At 44.9% G+C, this 16,597-nt stretch overlaps 2 protein-coding genes across 3 annotated transcripts in view; both read right to left on the reverse strand.

Moving 5' to 3' along the window:
* Nucleotides 1-16,597, reverse strand: part of LOC143831581 (cholinesterase-like) — a 32,339-nt gene that overhangs the window by 9,718 nt on the left and 6,024 nt on the right. Inside the window, exon 4 of one of the 2 annotated variants that reach the window (XM_077324671.1) lies at nt 14,103-15,241. The exons of the other annotated variant lie outside the window; for it this stretch is intronic. Coding sequence (XP_077180786.1) covers nt 15,180-15,241 — 62 coding nt within the window. The 3' untranslated portion in view covers nt 14,103-15,179. Of the gene's footprint in view, nt 1-14,102; nt 15,242-16,597 lie in introns of those variants that run through there. 2 annotated transcript variants of the gene reach the window in all.
* On the reverse strand, nt 213-8,910 carry LOC143831583 (cholinesterase-like). Its single transcript, XM_077324675.1, has 4 exons — nt 8,759-8,910; nt 4,454-5,954; nt 2,709-2,872; nt 213-1,342 (listed from the first exon to the last, which is right to left on the reverse strand). The coding sequence occupies exons 2-4, from the start codon at nt 5,944-5,946 to the stop codon at nt 1,281-1,283; spliced, it is 1,719 nt and encodes a 572-aa protein (XP_077180790.1). The 5' UTR covers nt 5,947-5,954; nt 8,759-8,910; the 3' UTR covers nt 213-1,280.

The raw sequence follows: 16,597 nt of genomic DNA on the forward strand, positions 1-16,597 counted from the left end.
GATCTAGGAAGACCAATTAGAAAAGACTTGGAATTCTTCTGCTCCTACTCTATCGGCTTGTCCAGGAAGGGCAGATTAGAAACAGGTTAGGAAGAGAGTATTTGCCACTTCTTGCTGCACTTGTAGGAGTTCACTGGGGCCTTCTACATTTCATCGTTTTTCAGGTCCAGCGGTTTATCCCCCCCCTACTTTTAGGAACATATGGGTATGTATGCCAATGAAAAAGTATATTTTATTATTTATTAATGGTGTTTGCATTCCACAGTACAACATATCTGATTAAAAGTGGTTTAAGCAGATTAAACATTAAAATGGGTCAATGAACCTTTATGCCCCGATAAATCAGTTGGCTGCAGTGAACACACTCTTTGCAATGTACTTGTCTTTATTTCCTGTTCGTCTCCATCTCTGCTTCTGTTTCTTAGGACACATTTTGGATTGGAAGGTCCTTGAACTTTCCTCTTTGTTCTCAGAAATGAATAAATACATTTTTTTTAAAAAAAACCTTCTTCCCTCCTTTTATTAAGTCAATTCCTTATTTGTACCCTTTTGCTGCTTAAGAACCCTCATTTCATCAGAAGGGTTAACGTGGATATTGTAAGGGCTAGTTTTTGCTCACAGGTGCCTTTGATTTCGGAGCTCTTGCTACCTCCAGTGGTCTCCCTTTCAGGGCCAGACAAAGGAGTGTAGCTTTAGCTTTTCTAACACTCCCCTACAATTATTGGTTATTAATTTATACTCATCTTTGCTAATAAGGCCTTACTTCCATTTCCTCTTTTTTATTCTTTAAATTATTTGACAACTGCTTATGGAGCCATCTTGGCTTCCTTAGGCTCCTTCCATCTTTTCTTCTCAAGGGAATTGTTTGTGATTGAGCCTTCAGTATTTCACTTTTAAGAAACTCCCAGCCCTCTTGGATTCCCATCTCTTTAAGTCTTTCTGACCATGGGATTCTACCAAACATGCCTTTGAGTCTGTTAAAATCTGCTTTCATCAATTTCTCATCAAATCAAAGGCAAGATGTGCATGAAACTAAGGGATGCTGAAGCCAAAGGACAGCTCAGGAGATTAATTTAGTAAAATGACTGTAGATTTGATTGTTCCTGAGAAGAAGATGGGAGGAAGTGTTTAATGGATTTTATGTTTTAAAATCAGTCAGTAGAAACTAATCTAAGCAAAAGAATGAAAATTGAAACTGATATTTCCTCTGTTGTCCATTGCTTCTTTAGACTTCCAGTTCATAACATCCTCTTTCTCCATCCATATGCATTTTCCTTAATTCATATCTCTGGCTTCTCATTGCCTTCTGGATTGGCTGGAATAGAAGTATCTGAAGGGTGATCTGGAAAGAAAGCAGAGAAAATGAATCTCCCACTGAATTAGACTAGATAAACCAGAAGCAAACATGTGACCACTGAAACGAGTGTTGTCAGTTCCCCTGTTGTCACCAGCAAGGGACAGGATTGTTGGTGTGTGTTTTCCCTTTGTGGCAAAATCAAGGTTGGGAAACTCCTGGATATCTGGGGATGGAGTATCGAGAAGAGAGACAGTGGGGTATGATGCCATCGACTCCAACCTTCAAAGCCCCCACATGCTCTCCAAGTTATGTGTGGATTGGACTGGGGGCCTCCTGAGTAAATGTTAATTAACTTCTTAAAAAGTGGCATGAGCCTAACAATGACATGGGACTATCGCCAGTCTCGGTTCACTGAAAAAACCTAGAAATGATGGAGAAAAAGTGCTCCTCTGGCAGCTCTGTGAGAAGCCTCATGACAAGTACCGGAAGGGGAGCTCCACAGCCTCTCTAGTCAGTTTCAGAAACATTTTGCCGGTTTCAGGATGATAGCTTTTAGTTTGCCTGCAATCCTTTGTGTTCCCATTCCTATTCATTCAGAGAAATGAACCAGGAGGACTTCAGTGGAAGGCATTTAGTTGACACTACTGTGCAGCTACGATAGGGCAATTGCATAATTTTTTAAAAAATCCCACCCCTCACATGTCAGAAGTGCTGCATCCACCTAAAGTAAGAAAACTATGTCTTTGAGTTGTAGTTGCAGAATGAATAAAACAGAATGGGGCATGAAGGCAGGAACAGACTGTGTAATCAAGCTTAACGGCTCAACTGCTTGGAAAATCTGCAGGAAGCTGCGGGTGCAGAATACGCCATAGATTTCAGAGCCTGTTAGCCACAATGGGAGCTCTCTGATCGGCAGTTTGCGGTGCTTGTCTAGCTTTGGAGGGCCCCATATAATGTTCTTAAAGCTGGAGAGAATTCCACCCCCACTATTGCCTGGGAATTTGATGGAGTCAACAGCAGGATTTCTGGAAAACGTCTCCATTTCATGAGCTGACGGAGAATGGTCATGGAGCGTGTGCCTCACTGAACATTGCTTCGCAGACCCTGGACCGACCAAAATTCAGCATAGATTTTGCTTTGTGTGTTCATGCTCATCCCTAGTCAAGGTGCAGACAAAGGGAACCAAGACTATTCCTGCACCTTCCCCTGACACACTTCTGGCACAGCCCAATTCGGATGTAGGAATTATAATGGAAGGGCTCAGTTACTATCCTAAGGAGTTCTAGAATGGCCATAATGTGATTTCATTTCTAGGCTGACCAGGATTCCAACCCGATCACAGTTTATGGGGGAATGTCTACTCCGGGGAGTGGCTTTGGGTCTCCCTCCCCCATTCAGGGCTTCTACTCACTTGGTCTCGATGCCTTTGATGAGAGCACATTCCAGAAACCACAGTGCCGGGCGGGGGAGGGCGTCATGACTTGAGGCGGCTCTGTGCTGATGCGAAAGAAGTTCTGCTCTTCAGGGTTATAGAGCGGCCATGTTTTCTCACCAACATCTGAAGGGGTGGGATTGCTGGTCAGGAGGCAAAAACGAAGTCAGATTTCCATGAAGCCAGAGGTCTGTACAAGGTACACATTATATGTTGTCATCTATTGATTCATTCATGACTTTTGTCTCAATGAAACTCAACGATTTCAGTGTTAAAAAACAAAACAGCTAGTAAAAGACATGCCTGGGTAAGGTCCCTGCCACATATTGCACTGAGATTTGTAATCACAGTAGTGATTTAACATTAGAATTGGGAAAGCTTTCATCCCTGTCAACATATGCAAAATCCTGGGTCTTGTTAATGGCACCGCAGACTAAAAGAAGGCCGCGACTTACCCAGGGGCCGCCCATTGACGGGTGGAGGTGACAAGCGCCAAAAGAAAAGGCGCAAGGGATGGCGGGCCTGCAGGAGCGTCGGGATGGCACGACGTAGAGCGAGCAGGGCGGGGCGTGAAGGTGGGCTATAAAAGCGCCACGTGGCGCGGGCCCTGCCATCGGCAGAAGTCTTTCCCTCCCACCCACCCTATGTTAACATTGTAATGGTTGCTTGTTCTGGTTTGTTATGCATTGAAATTTATATCACCCTAGTGGGAGGGCATAGGGGGAGCCTGAGTTTTTGGGGGATTAAGGCTTGCGGCCCGACTCCCAAGTTGGGACCTCCTAAGAGGTGGCTGGCCGTGAACAAAAGGACCCTCTGCGGAAGAGGCTCTGGGATTCTCGCAGCCGGGTGGCCCGAGATTGGACCAATGGAGGTGTGCGCCCCCGGCGGTACCTCAGGCGGGCACTTCCCTAGTTAGGATCCTAGTGGCATCAGGACCTCGTCTCCCGGCTGGGAGAAAGCGAGGGATTCCTGATATGGCCACTAGGAAATGCAGGTGTGGGGGTGGTCGGCTGACCACGGGATAGGCTCTCCCCTATGTTCAACCAACACTCCAGGTGTTTGGAATAAAAAGCTGTGGCTGATTTTGCCAAATAATAAAAGGTTTAAGCGTCTTCTTTGGGGCCAGGGATGCTCTCCTGCCTGTCAATATGGCTGCCAGTCAAAAAACCCTAGGGAGATTGTGACCTGGGTGACCCTGACTCCCAAAATTAGGTGGGTAATAAACAGAGCAAAAGCCTTTTCTGTGGGGAAGACCTGGTTGTAGAATATCTTCTTTAGAGATATGTGCCAGATACCTGCTCCAATATCATTTTGGTGTCAAGTTCAGCCAACTTTATTACCCCAAGTTTTTAATAACACACTTGCTTTTTGCTGCTCTGGAATATGATATAAAACTAAAAGCCTTTCTGATTGTTATTTCATTCTTCTTAGTAATTGTCATTATGCTTTCACTAGTTATCATGGACGTTTAATATCAAAAGACAGAAGTTTTTGCCCCCAAGAATGGCGTAAAAGCCAGCATAGTGTAATGGCTAGAGTGCTGGATCCAGGAAACCCATGTTCAGATCCTGACCCTGGTATGAAACAGTCTCTCTGTCATCCTCAGCTACCTTAACACCTACAATATTATTAGGAGATTAAAATGGAGGATGACTTAAGCCCCATGGAAGAAATGCAGGATAATAAGAAGATTCTCAAACATGTAACTGAATAACTACTCTTACCCACTTCGAGCAAATTCCGCCCAATATTGCATCATTTTGGAGGTTAACTCTAACTCTGCATCTGTGTACGTTTCATTGGTTCTCAGGAAGAATGTAAGAGTTCCAAAAAGGTACGGGATCTCAGATCCATGGGCTGCCCCCATCCATTCAGGCCAAAAGGAGCCATTGGTGCAATGGGTGAAGGTATAAGCATATACGGGGCTTCCATTCTTTGCAGTCTCTGTGGCAATTCTGTTTGCGGGACATACAAAGAAGTAATCACCCCAGGCCTGAGTCAAGGCAGAACGATTCTGTGCTGGGCCCTCTGGTTCTTCTTTGCTGTACGTCAGAGCAATGGACTGGATGAAGTCTTCTGTTGCATTGGGTATAGTTGTGTTCAGATGCATCAAGAGCTCTTCCGAGGTCAAAAGGCTTTCATTGAATTTATGTGAAGAAGGAGCAGCAAGGTAGACAAAGATGGACCCTTCGTCAGAGGTGGTGCCAATCATAATAGGCTTAGACTGAAAGCGCCTGGACTCCACAAGTTTCTGGGGGTCATCGGGAAGGAAATCTCCATCTGTTGTCGGTACGAAGGGAAGGTTCAGAACAATCTTGGGATTCACAACAAGAAACATGTATGTTTGAAAATCTTCCATTTTCTTTTCCTGCAAGCAGCTCACTATGTCAGTGTCCTCACCCTCTGTACAGCCCATCATGCCAGCCAGGGACAAGGCCCTCCTCTTTGCCTCCTCAGGGCTCACCCAGGCCCAGGGAGCGGTGGCCGTTCCACTCTGCAGCACAGCACGGGCAAAAAGTGGCTGACTCCCCGGGGAGAGGAGGTGATGGCTGACGGATGCTCCTCCAGCACTTACGCCAAAAATGGTTATCCGAGTGGGGTCTCCTCCGAAGGCAGCTGCATTCTCCCTCACCCATCTGAGGGCCAACTGCTGGTCCCAAAGGCCCATGTTTCCGGGGGCAGCTGGTGGTAATGAAAGGAAGCCTAGAGCACCCAAACGGTAATTCATGGAGACCACAAGGACATTCTGGGTAGCAGCCAAGAATGCTCCATCAGATATAGGCAGGGAAGCTGTGCCAAGATAAAACCCACCACCATGGATCGAGACCAGGACAGCAGCTGGTGCGGAGGGCCGGGGATGGGGCACCCAGACATTGAGGAAGAGACAGTCCTCCGAAATGGGCGTGTTGGGCTTGAAATTTGCAGCCTCAGGAATCCCTGAAAGAGATACCTGGGGGCACGAATGGCCAAAGTTGGTGGCATCCAGGATGGGGCTCCATGGCTGATGGGGAACAGGCTTCTGGAAACGCAATTTCCCCACGGGGGGTTCTGCATAGGGGATGCCCAGATAGGCTGTGACTGTTTTTGAGCCAGCTGGGAGATGCTTCCCCTGGATAGGGCCACTGCTGGTGACCACTACAGTTGCATTGTCAGCAGAAGACTTGGGTCCCAGAAGGGACAGGACCAGGAAACTCCACCAAAGGTGGTGACCGGTCATTGCCGCACCTGAAAGGGAAGCATCATAGAAGCAGTTACTAAAAAGAAAAAAAAAGACAGGGCATTTCAACCTCTCTAACCCTACTCTCCTTTCTGAAGGCCAGATATGAGTTTGAGGAACAGAAATGGTCCTTGATCTTGGGATTTGCAGGGACCATTGCACCAGAGTTAAGGGTTTGTGGCAGGGCATCCTTCCCAGGGATATTTGGAAGCCATTGACAACTTTGTTTTGTTCTTACCATCTGCAAGCTGCATAAGTATAGAGACTCCCTAGTAATCACAGTGTGAAGGCCCCCTAACTGTACAGCATGGGGGCCCTGAAAATGTGAGGCCCATAGAATGTGCTACATATGGTACTAGGATATACCACATCTGATAGGGAGGCCGATATGATATCTACACTTGTGTTGGTGAACATCCTAGGTGGTAAGGACAAAATGTAGTTATTTAAGAGATCTCTATGTCCCCTCTGCAGAGTCCTGTATTGCAGTGGTCCCCAACCTTTGTATCACCGGGGACCGGTCAACGCCTGGCAATTTTACTGAGGCCCGGGTATTCTTTTTCTGAGGGATTTTGCTGGCCCCTGCTCCGCTTGCTTTTCCACCGGCGCCCCTGACTTCCCGGCACCTACTGGGGGGTGCTGCCAGCAGCAGCTGTACAGTGCCACTCCGAGGGGGAGCCCCAGTCATGGTGGCCATTGAAGAGCACCAAAGGTGAGCTGGCAGCAGAGTGGCAGGGCAGCCCCTGAGGCAGCATCCAGGGAGGAGGACCAACTGATCCACGGACCGGGACCGGTCTCCAGACCGGGGGTTGGAGACCACTGCTGTATTGAACATCCACACCCCCTCAGTGACAAGAAAACAAGCCAGGAGGTTCACAGAAGCACCACAATGTTGTGAAGAAGCATGAAACCTCTTCCTGTATATATTCACATGGGGGCAAACAACCCTAGCGTGGTTCCCAGGAAGCAAATTTTCCCTTTATTCCGGATCACATTTGAATCAGGACTTTGGTCTGTTAAGTGCTCTGGAGTAGCTTCTGAATTATGGCAATTGTATGAACGAATGACCACCCAAATACTGCATTATCAGCAACATTGCTTGTGTCTTCTAAAATGGGGGCTGTGGATTCTTTAACTGAGTAAAGCAATCTCCTTGTTGGGTCTTCCTCCCCTCCCCCCAAATACAATACAGGCTATTTATGAGATTATTATTTTCAAGAGCCAGCTGGGTGAACTGGTTAGGAGTGCGGACTTCTAATCTGGCGAGCCGGGTTTGATTCCATTTCCCCCCACTTGCAGCCAGCTGGGTGACCTTGGGCTCAACACAGCACTGATAGAGCTGCTCTGACCCTCAGCCTCACCTTCCTCACAAGGTGTCTATTGTGGGCAGATGAAAGGGAAGGCAATTATGAGCCACTTTGAAAATACTTCGGGTAGAGAAAAGCAGCATATAAGAACCAACTCTTCTTCTTCAGTAATCTCAGGGCTCTCTCAGCCTCACCCACCTCACCGGATGTCTGTTGAGGGGGAGGAAAGGGAAAGCGATTGGAAGCCACTTTGAGACTCTTTCTGGTAGAGAAAAGCGGCATATAAGAACCAACTCTTCTTCTTCAGTAATATCAGGGCTCTCTGCCTCACCTCCCTCACCGGATGTCTGTTGAGGGGGAGGAAAGGGAAAGCGATTGGAAGCCACTTTGAGACTCATTTTTGTAGAGAAAAGCAGCATATAAGAACGAACTCTTCTTCTTCAGTAATCTCAGGGCTCTCTCAGCCTCACCTCCCTTACAGGGTGTCTGTTGTGGGGAAAGGGAAGGCAATTGTGAGCCACTTTGAAACTACTTCAGGTAGAGAAAAGCAGCATATAAGATCCAACTCTTCTTCTTCAGTAATATCAGGGATCTCTCAGCCTCACCTCCTTAAGGTGTCTGTTGAGGGGGAAGAAATGGAAGGTGAAGCCACTTTGACACTCTTTCGGGTAGAGAAAAGTGGCATATAAGAACCAAGTCTTCTTATTGCAGTCCTGCTGGCGAGGTGGCAGCTGAGGTGTTTCCTCTCTAACTCCCTCAACTGCAGCTTTCTCTCCTCTTGGTTCTGATGGTCGGATCTCAATATGGAATTGCCCCATGATGTGTTTAATGGGCATATCTGAATGGCTGGGTAGATGCTGTCAATCCAGTTGACCTCAACCAAATGCTTGTCAGAAGAGTGCTATTTTGCTGGCCCTGCAGAACTGTGCTATCTCTGACAGGGCCTGGATTTCTTCTGGGAGGTCATTTTTCTAGGTGGGAGCCAGGACAGAGAATGACCTGACCCTGGTTGAGGCGAAACACACTTTCTAGGAACAGCAGTCAGTTGGAGTTTGCTGAGAATAGTACTCTTTGAGGGGGCAAAGGCAGAGAGGTGGTCTCTCATCTTCACTGTGAGAAATGTGACCAAAGTACAGTAACCTATACATTCCATACAGGGGAGAGGTGGAATCTGGAGGGGCTTGGAATGACTGTATCATTTCAAAATCTAAGGGGGTGATTCCAGTTTTACTTATTTACAGAATGTCAGATGTGAAACACATAGAAGTCTTAGAGGGAATGAAAATTAGCTCTCCCACTGCACCAATTCTCTCTAGGTGGTTGTCGCTAACCAAGATGCTACAAGAACTGATGTCCATGAAGGAAAGAGTCAGAACTTAGCAGAGAAAACCAGTCTGCTTGCTTGGAGCAGAGCCTGCTGTGATTTAGTCTCCCTGAAAAGAATCCCTCCCCTCTTCTCTTTCCTACCACTCAATGCAAACAGTCCTTTCAGACAGCAGACTCACCTTTTTCTTACCTCCTCCAGCAGTGGCTTCTCTTCGGCTCTTTGCGTGTCTGTTCCCTTGCCTAGAACTCATGGAGGGAGTTAGAAACTGGTGTTATTTATCTCCCCAGGACTTACTCAACAGGCTTTGGGATACAGGGAGGGAGGAGCCTTTGTGAGGTACGCCAGCTGCGGTATTCCTGCAACAGGACAACTGAAATGCATTTTCATGGGTAACAGGTCAGAGGGGGAAGGGTGAGGGCGGAGATTTCCTGGGAGGCCCAGAAACAGTATTGCCAATCATGAGAGGCCATGGGCAGGAAAAATGGTCCCTGGACAAGATAAGAGACCATTGACACTTGTTTCCACAAACAGAGAAGAATTTTGTGAGGGGCAAAATTAGGTCAATGTCAGAACACTAGCTTTACATGCAGAGGGGAACAGGTTGAATTTCCACCTTTCCACCTGAGGGCCTCTGTAACCTCCAAGGACCAAAGTCTCGAGTAATAAAACCCACTTGCTGGTTCGAGCTATTATTATTTCTATTTTTAAATTTGTTTATAGCCTATCTTCCTCACCAGTTGGACTCCAAAATAATATAAAATAAAGATTTCAAACAAACAAAACAATACACTGGAGACAGGCTAAAAGAACTGGAAAACAAGGCAAGCATTTCTGCTTAAAAAACTGACATAAGGCAACCAAACAAACAACGCAGGCAAAGATCTCCCTGAAGTTACACATAGCATACGAAAGAGAGTTAGAAAGGAAAAAGTAATTGAACTGCAGACAAAAGGATGGTGGTGGTGATATGTACAGTAAACATTGAGCTAATCCATCATCCTTTTTTCTGCATTCAATTACTTTTTCCATCCCATAAACCCTTTTTATTGCAAAGCTATAGTGTTTTATAAACAGGCATTTAATTTAGGAAGGGCGGTGTTTATTTCACAGTATGTATGTTAGTAAACAATCAAGAAAGATGTCTTTCTTTTTTCTATCAGACCCATTTCCATTCTGAGGAAGCACAGAAAAACACCTGAGTTCTGCAGATATGAGAGTCCATCAAGGGGACTGGGTTACCTGCTGGCAGAATGTCAGGTGGTTGTGTCCTACTGCAACATGGCTTTTAAGTACAGAACTGCACTTTTCCCCATGAATGACTGACTGCCATTCATTTATATGCACAAGGGAACATTGCAGAAGAAATAAAACCTGCCCCTGGTGAACTCCCATCACAGAAGATGAAGGTCAGACTTACCTCCTTTCAACTGTATCCTCATCCTATTAACTTTTCTCCCACAGAACTCAGTGGATGCTATTGAGAATTAGCCCCTTTCTGCACAGCACTTAAAATGTTTAATTTTATTTTCTGGTGCAATTCTGTATGTGATGGAAATACCGCTTAACACACAGAGTGATTAACATGTGCAATTTGCTGCCAGTGGATGTAGTGATGGTCGAAGGACTAAGCAATTTTAAAAGTGGATTAGAGGGAGATTCATGGAGGGTAAGTCTAATGGCTATTAGCAATTTATTCATTTACTACTTTAAGGTAAGGTATCCCCTGTGCAAGCACCGAGTCATGTCTGACCCTTGGGGTGACGCCCTCTAGCGTTTTCATGGCAGACTCAATACGGGGTGGTTTGCCAGTGCCTTCCCCAGTCATTACCGTTTACCCCCCAGCAATCTGGGTCCTCATTTTACCGACCTCGGAAGGATGGAAGGCTGAGTCAACCTTGAGCTGGCTGCTGGGATCGAACTCCCAGCCTCATGGGCAGAGCTTTCAGACAGCTGCCTTACCACTCTGCGCCACAAGAGGCTCTTTACCTTTACCTTTACTACTTTACGTGTCTCAATGAAACTCAAGGGTTACAGTATTAAAAAACAAAGCTAGTAAAAGACGTACTTTGGTAAGGCCCCTGCTTCATATTGCATTCCCATTTGTAATCAGAGTAGTGAATTAACATTAGTGGGAGTTGGAAAAGCTTTCATCCCTGTCAACATATAACCAAGAACCCGGGCCTTGTAAATGGCACCACAAACTGATAGAGCTGCCATTTAAAGTCCTCCATAGAGGTGGTGACTTTGGCGACCTTGTCTTCTAACATTAGGCAAACAATGACCAGAGCAAAGGACTTTTCTGAGAGGAAGCCCCAGTTGTAGAATATCCTCCCTGAAGATCCAGTGTCCAGCAAATGTAATTATCTATGTATTAAGAGCCTCTTGTGGCGCAGAGTGGTAAGGCAGCAGAAATGCTGTCTGCCCATGAGGCTGGGAGTTCAATCCCAGCAGCCGGCTCAAGGTTGACTCAGCCTTCCATCCTTCCGAGGTCGGTAAAATGAGTACCCAGCTTGCTGGGGGGTAAACGGTAATGACTGGGGAAGGCACTGGCAAGCCAAAGTAAGTGCAGACTCTGCCCTTGCTGCAGAAGGAAATTTTAAATCGCCCCAAATCCAAACGGAAATTGCATTCTGTGTAGAGGGCAGGGACTGAATCGACCTGGCGTTGGAATAAAAGCTCCATGCAGTTTACACCCAGGAAGGGCAGATTAGAAACAGGTTAGGAAGAGAGTATTTGGCATTTCTTGCTACACTTGTAGAGGTTCACTGTGGCCTTCTACATTTCATTTTTTGGGGGGTCCAGTGTTTTATTCCCCCCCACCTACTTTGAGGAACATATGGGTATGTATGCCAATTAAAAAGTATATTTTATTATTTATTAATGGTGTTTGCATTCCACAGTACAACATATCTGATTAAAAGTGGTTTAAGTACATTAAACATTAAAATGGGTCCATGAACCTTTATACCCCGATAAAGCAGTTGGCTGCAGTGAACACACTCCTTGCTATGTACTTGTCTTTCCTGTTTGTCCCCATCTCTGCTCCTGTTTCTTAGGACACATTTTGGATTGGAAGGTCCTTGAGCTTTCCTCTTTGTTCTCAGACATGAATAAATACATTTTTTTAACTTCCTCAGTCCTTTTATTAAGTCAGTTCCTCATTTGTACCCTTGTGATGCTTAAGCACCTTCATTCCATCGGAAGGGTTAACGTGGATATTGTAAGGCCTAGTTTGGGCTCACAGGTGCCTGTGATTTCGGAACTCTTGCTACTTCCAGTGGTCTCCCTTTCAGGGCTAGACAGAGGAATGCAGCAATTGGGTACATGGAGGGACCCTGTGTTTAATTGAATAACGTAATGGTGGTGGTGGGGATGTTTTGCTTCAGGCAGGTGCCACTAGACATGAAGTCAGGCAGATAACTGGAGCTGCTTATGGGAGGAAGGATGGTAGAGTTTAATAAACAGAGTCTGTAAATTATACAAGACTTGTTTGAGAAGGCCAAGGTCTGTTTGTTGAAAAGCAGTACAGATATTGCAGCAGCAGGTCAGCATCCAGGCTAAGGGAAAGGTGCCGAAGCCACCCTGGAAAACTCTTACCCCATAACTATTATGCGTTCTGCCTGACATTACACTTGCAACACCTGCTTTGCATCTTTTCCAGTGACATTCCTCCTTCCCTTGTCAATGACTGCCTATGTTGAGCTTGGAGGTAGGCCAACTTTAGCCTCAAGTGTAGCCCCACTTTGTGCCTGCATGGGCATTGTTCTTGCAGACCTGGGGATCCTGGGTGAGATTGGTGAGCTGGTTGACCCTTAACTATCGGGATAGATTCAACTGGGAAAGTATCAGCCATTAATTACTAACAGACAGATTTATTTCTCCAATGTTTATGTGAACTACAACGGAACAAGGGAACCGACTGGCTTTTTTAGCAAAGAATTATCATATGGCATGATATGGCTTACTTTGGATGTTGTGACACAGTTTACTAATTTACCAGAATTATCATTTGCCTTATATCTCCACTGTTATGATGGTTGTTCATTAGTCTGAGGAAGAGTGCATGCATTCGAAAGCTCACACCTTGAATAAATCTTCGTTGGTCTTAAAGGTGCTACCGGACTCTATTTTCTTTAACCATCATGTCAGGGCTGGTGGATGAAACCCGGAGGTGTTTCCACAGCAAGCTATGAATCACAAACTGCTTGCTCAGCTTCTACTGGCTTGAGGCTGCTAGGCAAAGAAACCGACTGATCCTCATCAGACAATTATCTTCAGGGTTTACTTATTCCATGAGAATCTTGACTCCCTGGGGCTAAGGATTATAATTGGGACAAAAGGCTAGTAAGAATATGCTTTGTTGTGTCTGATGGGTATAGGTAGAATGCTTTCATACTGTACACACAACTCAAGAATACTGTATTACTCAGATTGCCAGGGACATGAAACTGTCTAGCTAGAATTTAGGATAAAGTTTAATATTACATCCAGGTTTTAATAAAGAGCTTGGATTTCTCACTCACTCTAGCATTTAGTATCCCATTCTCTTACAAATGTCAATTTTTCAGGACACATTTTGTAAATTCCAGTTGGATCAGCTTATCTGGTTTCAGAATTGATTTTAGTCTTATTTTATGAACATGAATGCACATGGCCCTTACCTACTTTGGCTGGTTATTCTTTGGATAGGGCTTCTTTACAATACCCCCACCCATCACCTATTTGGTACTAATATAAATATAGGGGCCCAATGAATGGACTCTTGATGCTTCCCAGGAAGCAAGCTCTGACTCAAAGGTTTATGCCAGGATAACTCTTGTTATATCCCTGGACATCTCTTCAAAATATGCATTGTATCAAATGCATGTGAGGGTCCCCTCACATAATGCAGACAATGACTGGAGAGACCCAAAGGTCTCCTCCCCCCCCCCTTTCTTGAAGAAGGGAACAACATTTGCCCGCCTCCAATCATCTGGCCCCTCACCTGTTCTCCAAGAAGCGTCAGAAAGAATAGACAGAGGTTCAGAGATGACATCTGCAAGTTCTTTTAGTACTCTTGGATGCAATTCATCTGGCCCAGAAGACTTTGTTTCATTTAAAGAAACTAGGCGTTTATGGATTGCCCCCACAGTGATCCTAGGCCAACATTCCCATCTCCCCTGTTATGTTACGTTTTTGCCCCATTGACACTATTTCCCTCACAAGAGAAGAGGGAGGAGAAATAGGAGTTAAGCAGTTCAACCGTCTCTTCATCATCAACTGTTATAATTTCAGTTTCTTGTCCTAGCAGTGGTCCTATGGTGTCCCTATTCTTTTTCTTGCTTGAAATATAACCAAAGAACCATTTTTTGCTATGTTTAGCATTTCTTGCTAGCCTAAGGTCATACTGAGCTTTAGCTTTTCTAACACTCTCCCTACAATTATTGGTTATTCATTTATACTCATCCTTGGTAATAAGGCCTTCCTTCCATTTCCTAATGACTCTTTTTTATTCTTCAAATTATTTGACAACTGCTTATGGATGCCAATGAAAAAGTATATTTTATTATTTATTAATGGTGTTTGCATTCCACAGTACAACATATCTGATTAAAAGTGGTTTAAGCAGATTAAACATTAAAATGGGTCAATGAACCTTTATGCCCTGATAAATCAGTTGGCTGCAGTGAACACACTCTTTGCAATGTACTTGTCTTTATTTCCTGTTCGTCCCCATCTCTGCTTCTGTTTCTTAGGACACATTTTGGATTGGAAGCTCCTTGAACTTTCCTTTTGGTCTCAGAAATGAATAAATACATTTTTTTAAAAAAACCCTTCTTCCCTCCTTTTATTAAGTCAATTCCTCATTTGTACCCTTTTGCTGCTTAAGAACTCTAATTTCATCAGAAGGGTTAACGTGGATATTGTAAGGGCTAGTTTTTGCTCACAGGTGCCTTTGATTTCGGAGCTCTTGCTACCTCCAGTGGTCTCCCTTTCAGGGCCAGACAAAGGAGTGTAGCTTTAGCTTTTCTAACACTCCCCTACAATTATTGGTTATTCATTTATACTCATCCTTGCTAATAAGGCCTTCCTTCCATTTCCTCTTTTTTATTCTTCAAATTATTTGACAACTGCTTATGGAGCCACCTTGGCTTCCTTAGGCTCCTTCCATCTTTTCTTCTCAAGGGAATTGTTTGTGATTGAGCCTTCAGTATTTCACTTTTAAGAAACTCCCAGCCCTCTTGGACTCCCATCTCTTTAAGTCTTCCTGACCATGGGATTCTACCAAACATGCCTTTAAGTCTGTTAAAATCTGCTTTCCTCAGTTTCTCCTCAATTTCACATCAAATCAAAGGAAAGATGTGCATGAAACTAAGGGATGCTGAAGCCAAAGGACAGCTCAGGATATTAATTTAGTAAAATGACTGTAGATTTGATTGTTCCTGAGAAGAAGATGGGAGGAAGTGTTTAATGGATTTTATGTTTTAAAATCAGTCAGTAGAAACTAATCTAAACAAAAGAATGAAAATTGAAACTGATATTTCCTCTGTTGTCCATTGCTTCTTTAGACTTCCAGTTCATAACATCCTCTTTCTCCATCCATATGCATTTTCCTTAATTCATATCTCTGGCTTCTCATTGCCTTCTGGATTGGCTGGAATAGAAGTATCTGAAGGGTGATCTGGAAAGAAAGCAGAGAAAATGAATCTCCCACTGAATTAGACTAGATAAAGCAGAAGCAAACATGTGACCACTGAAACGTGTGTTGTCAGTTCCCCTGTTGTCACCAGCAAGGGATAGGATCGTTGGTGTGTGTTTTCCCTTTGTGGCAAAATCAAGGTTGGGAAACTCCTGGATTTCTGGGGATGGAGTCTATCGAGAAGAGAGACAGTGGGGTATGATGCCATCGACTCCACCCTTCAAAGCCCCCACATGCTCCCCAAGTTATGTGCAGATTGGACTGAGGGCCACCTGAGTAAATGTTAATTAACTTTTTAAAAAGTGGCATGAGCCTAACAATGACATGGGACTATCGCCAGTCTCGGTTCACTGAAAAAACCTAGAAATGATGGAGAAAAAGTGCTCCTCTGGCAGCTCTGTGAGAAGCCTCATCACAAGTACCGGAAGGGGAGCTCCACAGCCTCTCTAGTCAGTTTCAGAAACATTTTGCCGGTTTCAGGATGATAGCTTTTAGTTTGCCTGCAATCCTTTGTGTTCCCATTCCTATTCATTTAGAGAAATGAACCAGGAGGACTTCAGTGGAAGGCACTTAGTTGACACCACTGTGCAGCTATGATGGGGCAATTGCATAATTAAAAAAAAAATCCCACCCCTCACATGTCAGAAGTGCTGCATCCACCTAAAGTAAGAAAACTATGTCTTTGAGTTGTAGTTGCAGAATGAATAAAACAGAAGGGTGCATGAAGGCAGGAACAGACTGTGTAATCAAGCTTAACGGCTCAACTGCTTGGAAAATCTGCCGGAAGCTGCGGGTGCAGAATACGCCATAGATTTCAGAGCCTGTTAATCGGAATGGGAGCTCTCTGATTGCTAGTTTGCAGTGCTTGTCTAGCTTTGGAGGGCCCCATATAATGTTCTTAAAGCTGGAGAGAATTCCACCCCCACCATTTCCTGGGAATTTGAGGGAGTCAACAGCAAGCTTTCTGGAAAACGTCTCCATTTCATGAGCTGATGGAGAATGGTCATGGAGCGCGTGCCTCACTGAACATTGCTTCGCAGACCCTGGACTGACCATAATTCAGCATAGATTTTGCTTTGTGAGTTCATGCTCATCCCTAGTCAAGGTGCAGACAAAGGGAACCAATACTATTTCTGCACCTTCCCCTGATACACTTCTGGCACAGCCCAATTTGGGTGCAGGAATTATAATGGAAGGGCTCAGTTATTACCCTAAGCAGTTCCAGAATGTCCATAATGTGATTTCATTTCTAGTCTCACCAAGATTCCAACCCAATGACAATTTATGGGGGAATGTCTACCCTGGGGAGTGGCTTTGGATCTCCCTCCCCCATTCAGG

The sequence above is a fragment of the Paroedura picta genome, chromosome 3 (assembly GCF_049243985.1).
Source record: "Paroedura picta isolate Pp20150507F chromosome 3, Ppicta_v3.0, whole genome shotgun sequence".
Lineage (NCBI taxonomy): Eukaryota > Metazoa > Chordata > Lepidosauria > Squamata > Gekkonidae > Paroedura > Paroedura picta.

What these genes read in the sequence shown, in the direction of transcription:
- LOC143831583 (XM_077324675.1), bottom strand. Translation starts at nt 5,946, where the DNA reads ATGACCGGTCACCACCTTTGGTGGAGTTTCCTGGTCCTGTCCCTTCTG. An exon ending in GCGGAATTTGCTCGAAGTGG is followed by an intron (nt 2,873 to 4,453) that starts GTAAGAGTAGTT and finishes CCTCCTGACCAG; the next exon opens with CAATCCCACCCCTTCAGATG. An exon ending in ATCAAAGGCATCGAGACCAA is followed by an intron (nt 1,343 to 2,708) that starts GTGAGTAGAAGC and finishes CTTTCTTTCCAG; the next exon opens with ATCACCCTTCAGATACTTCT.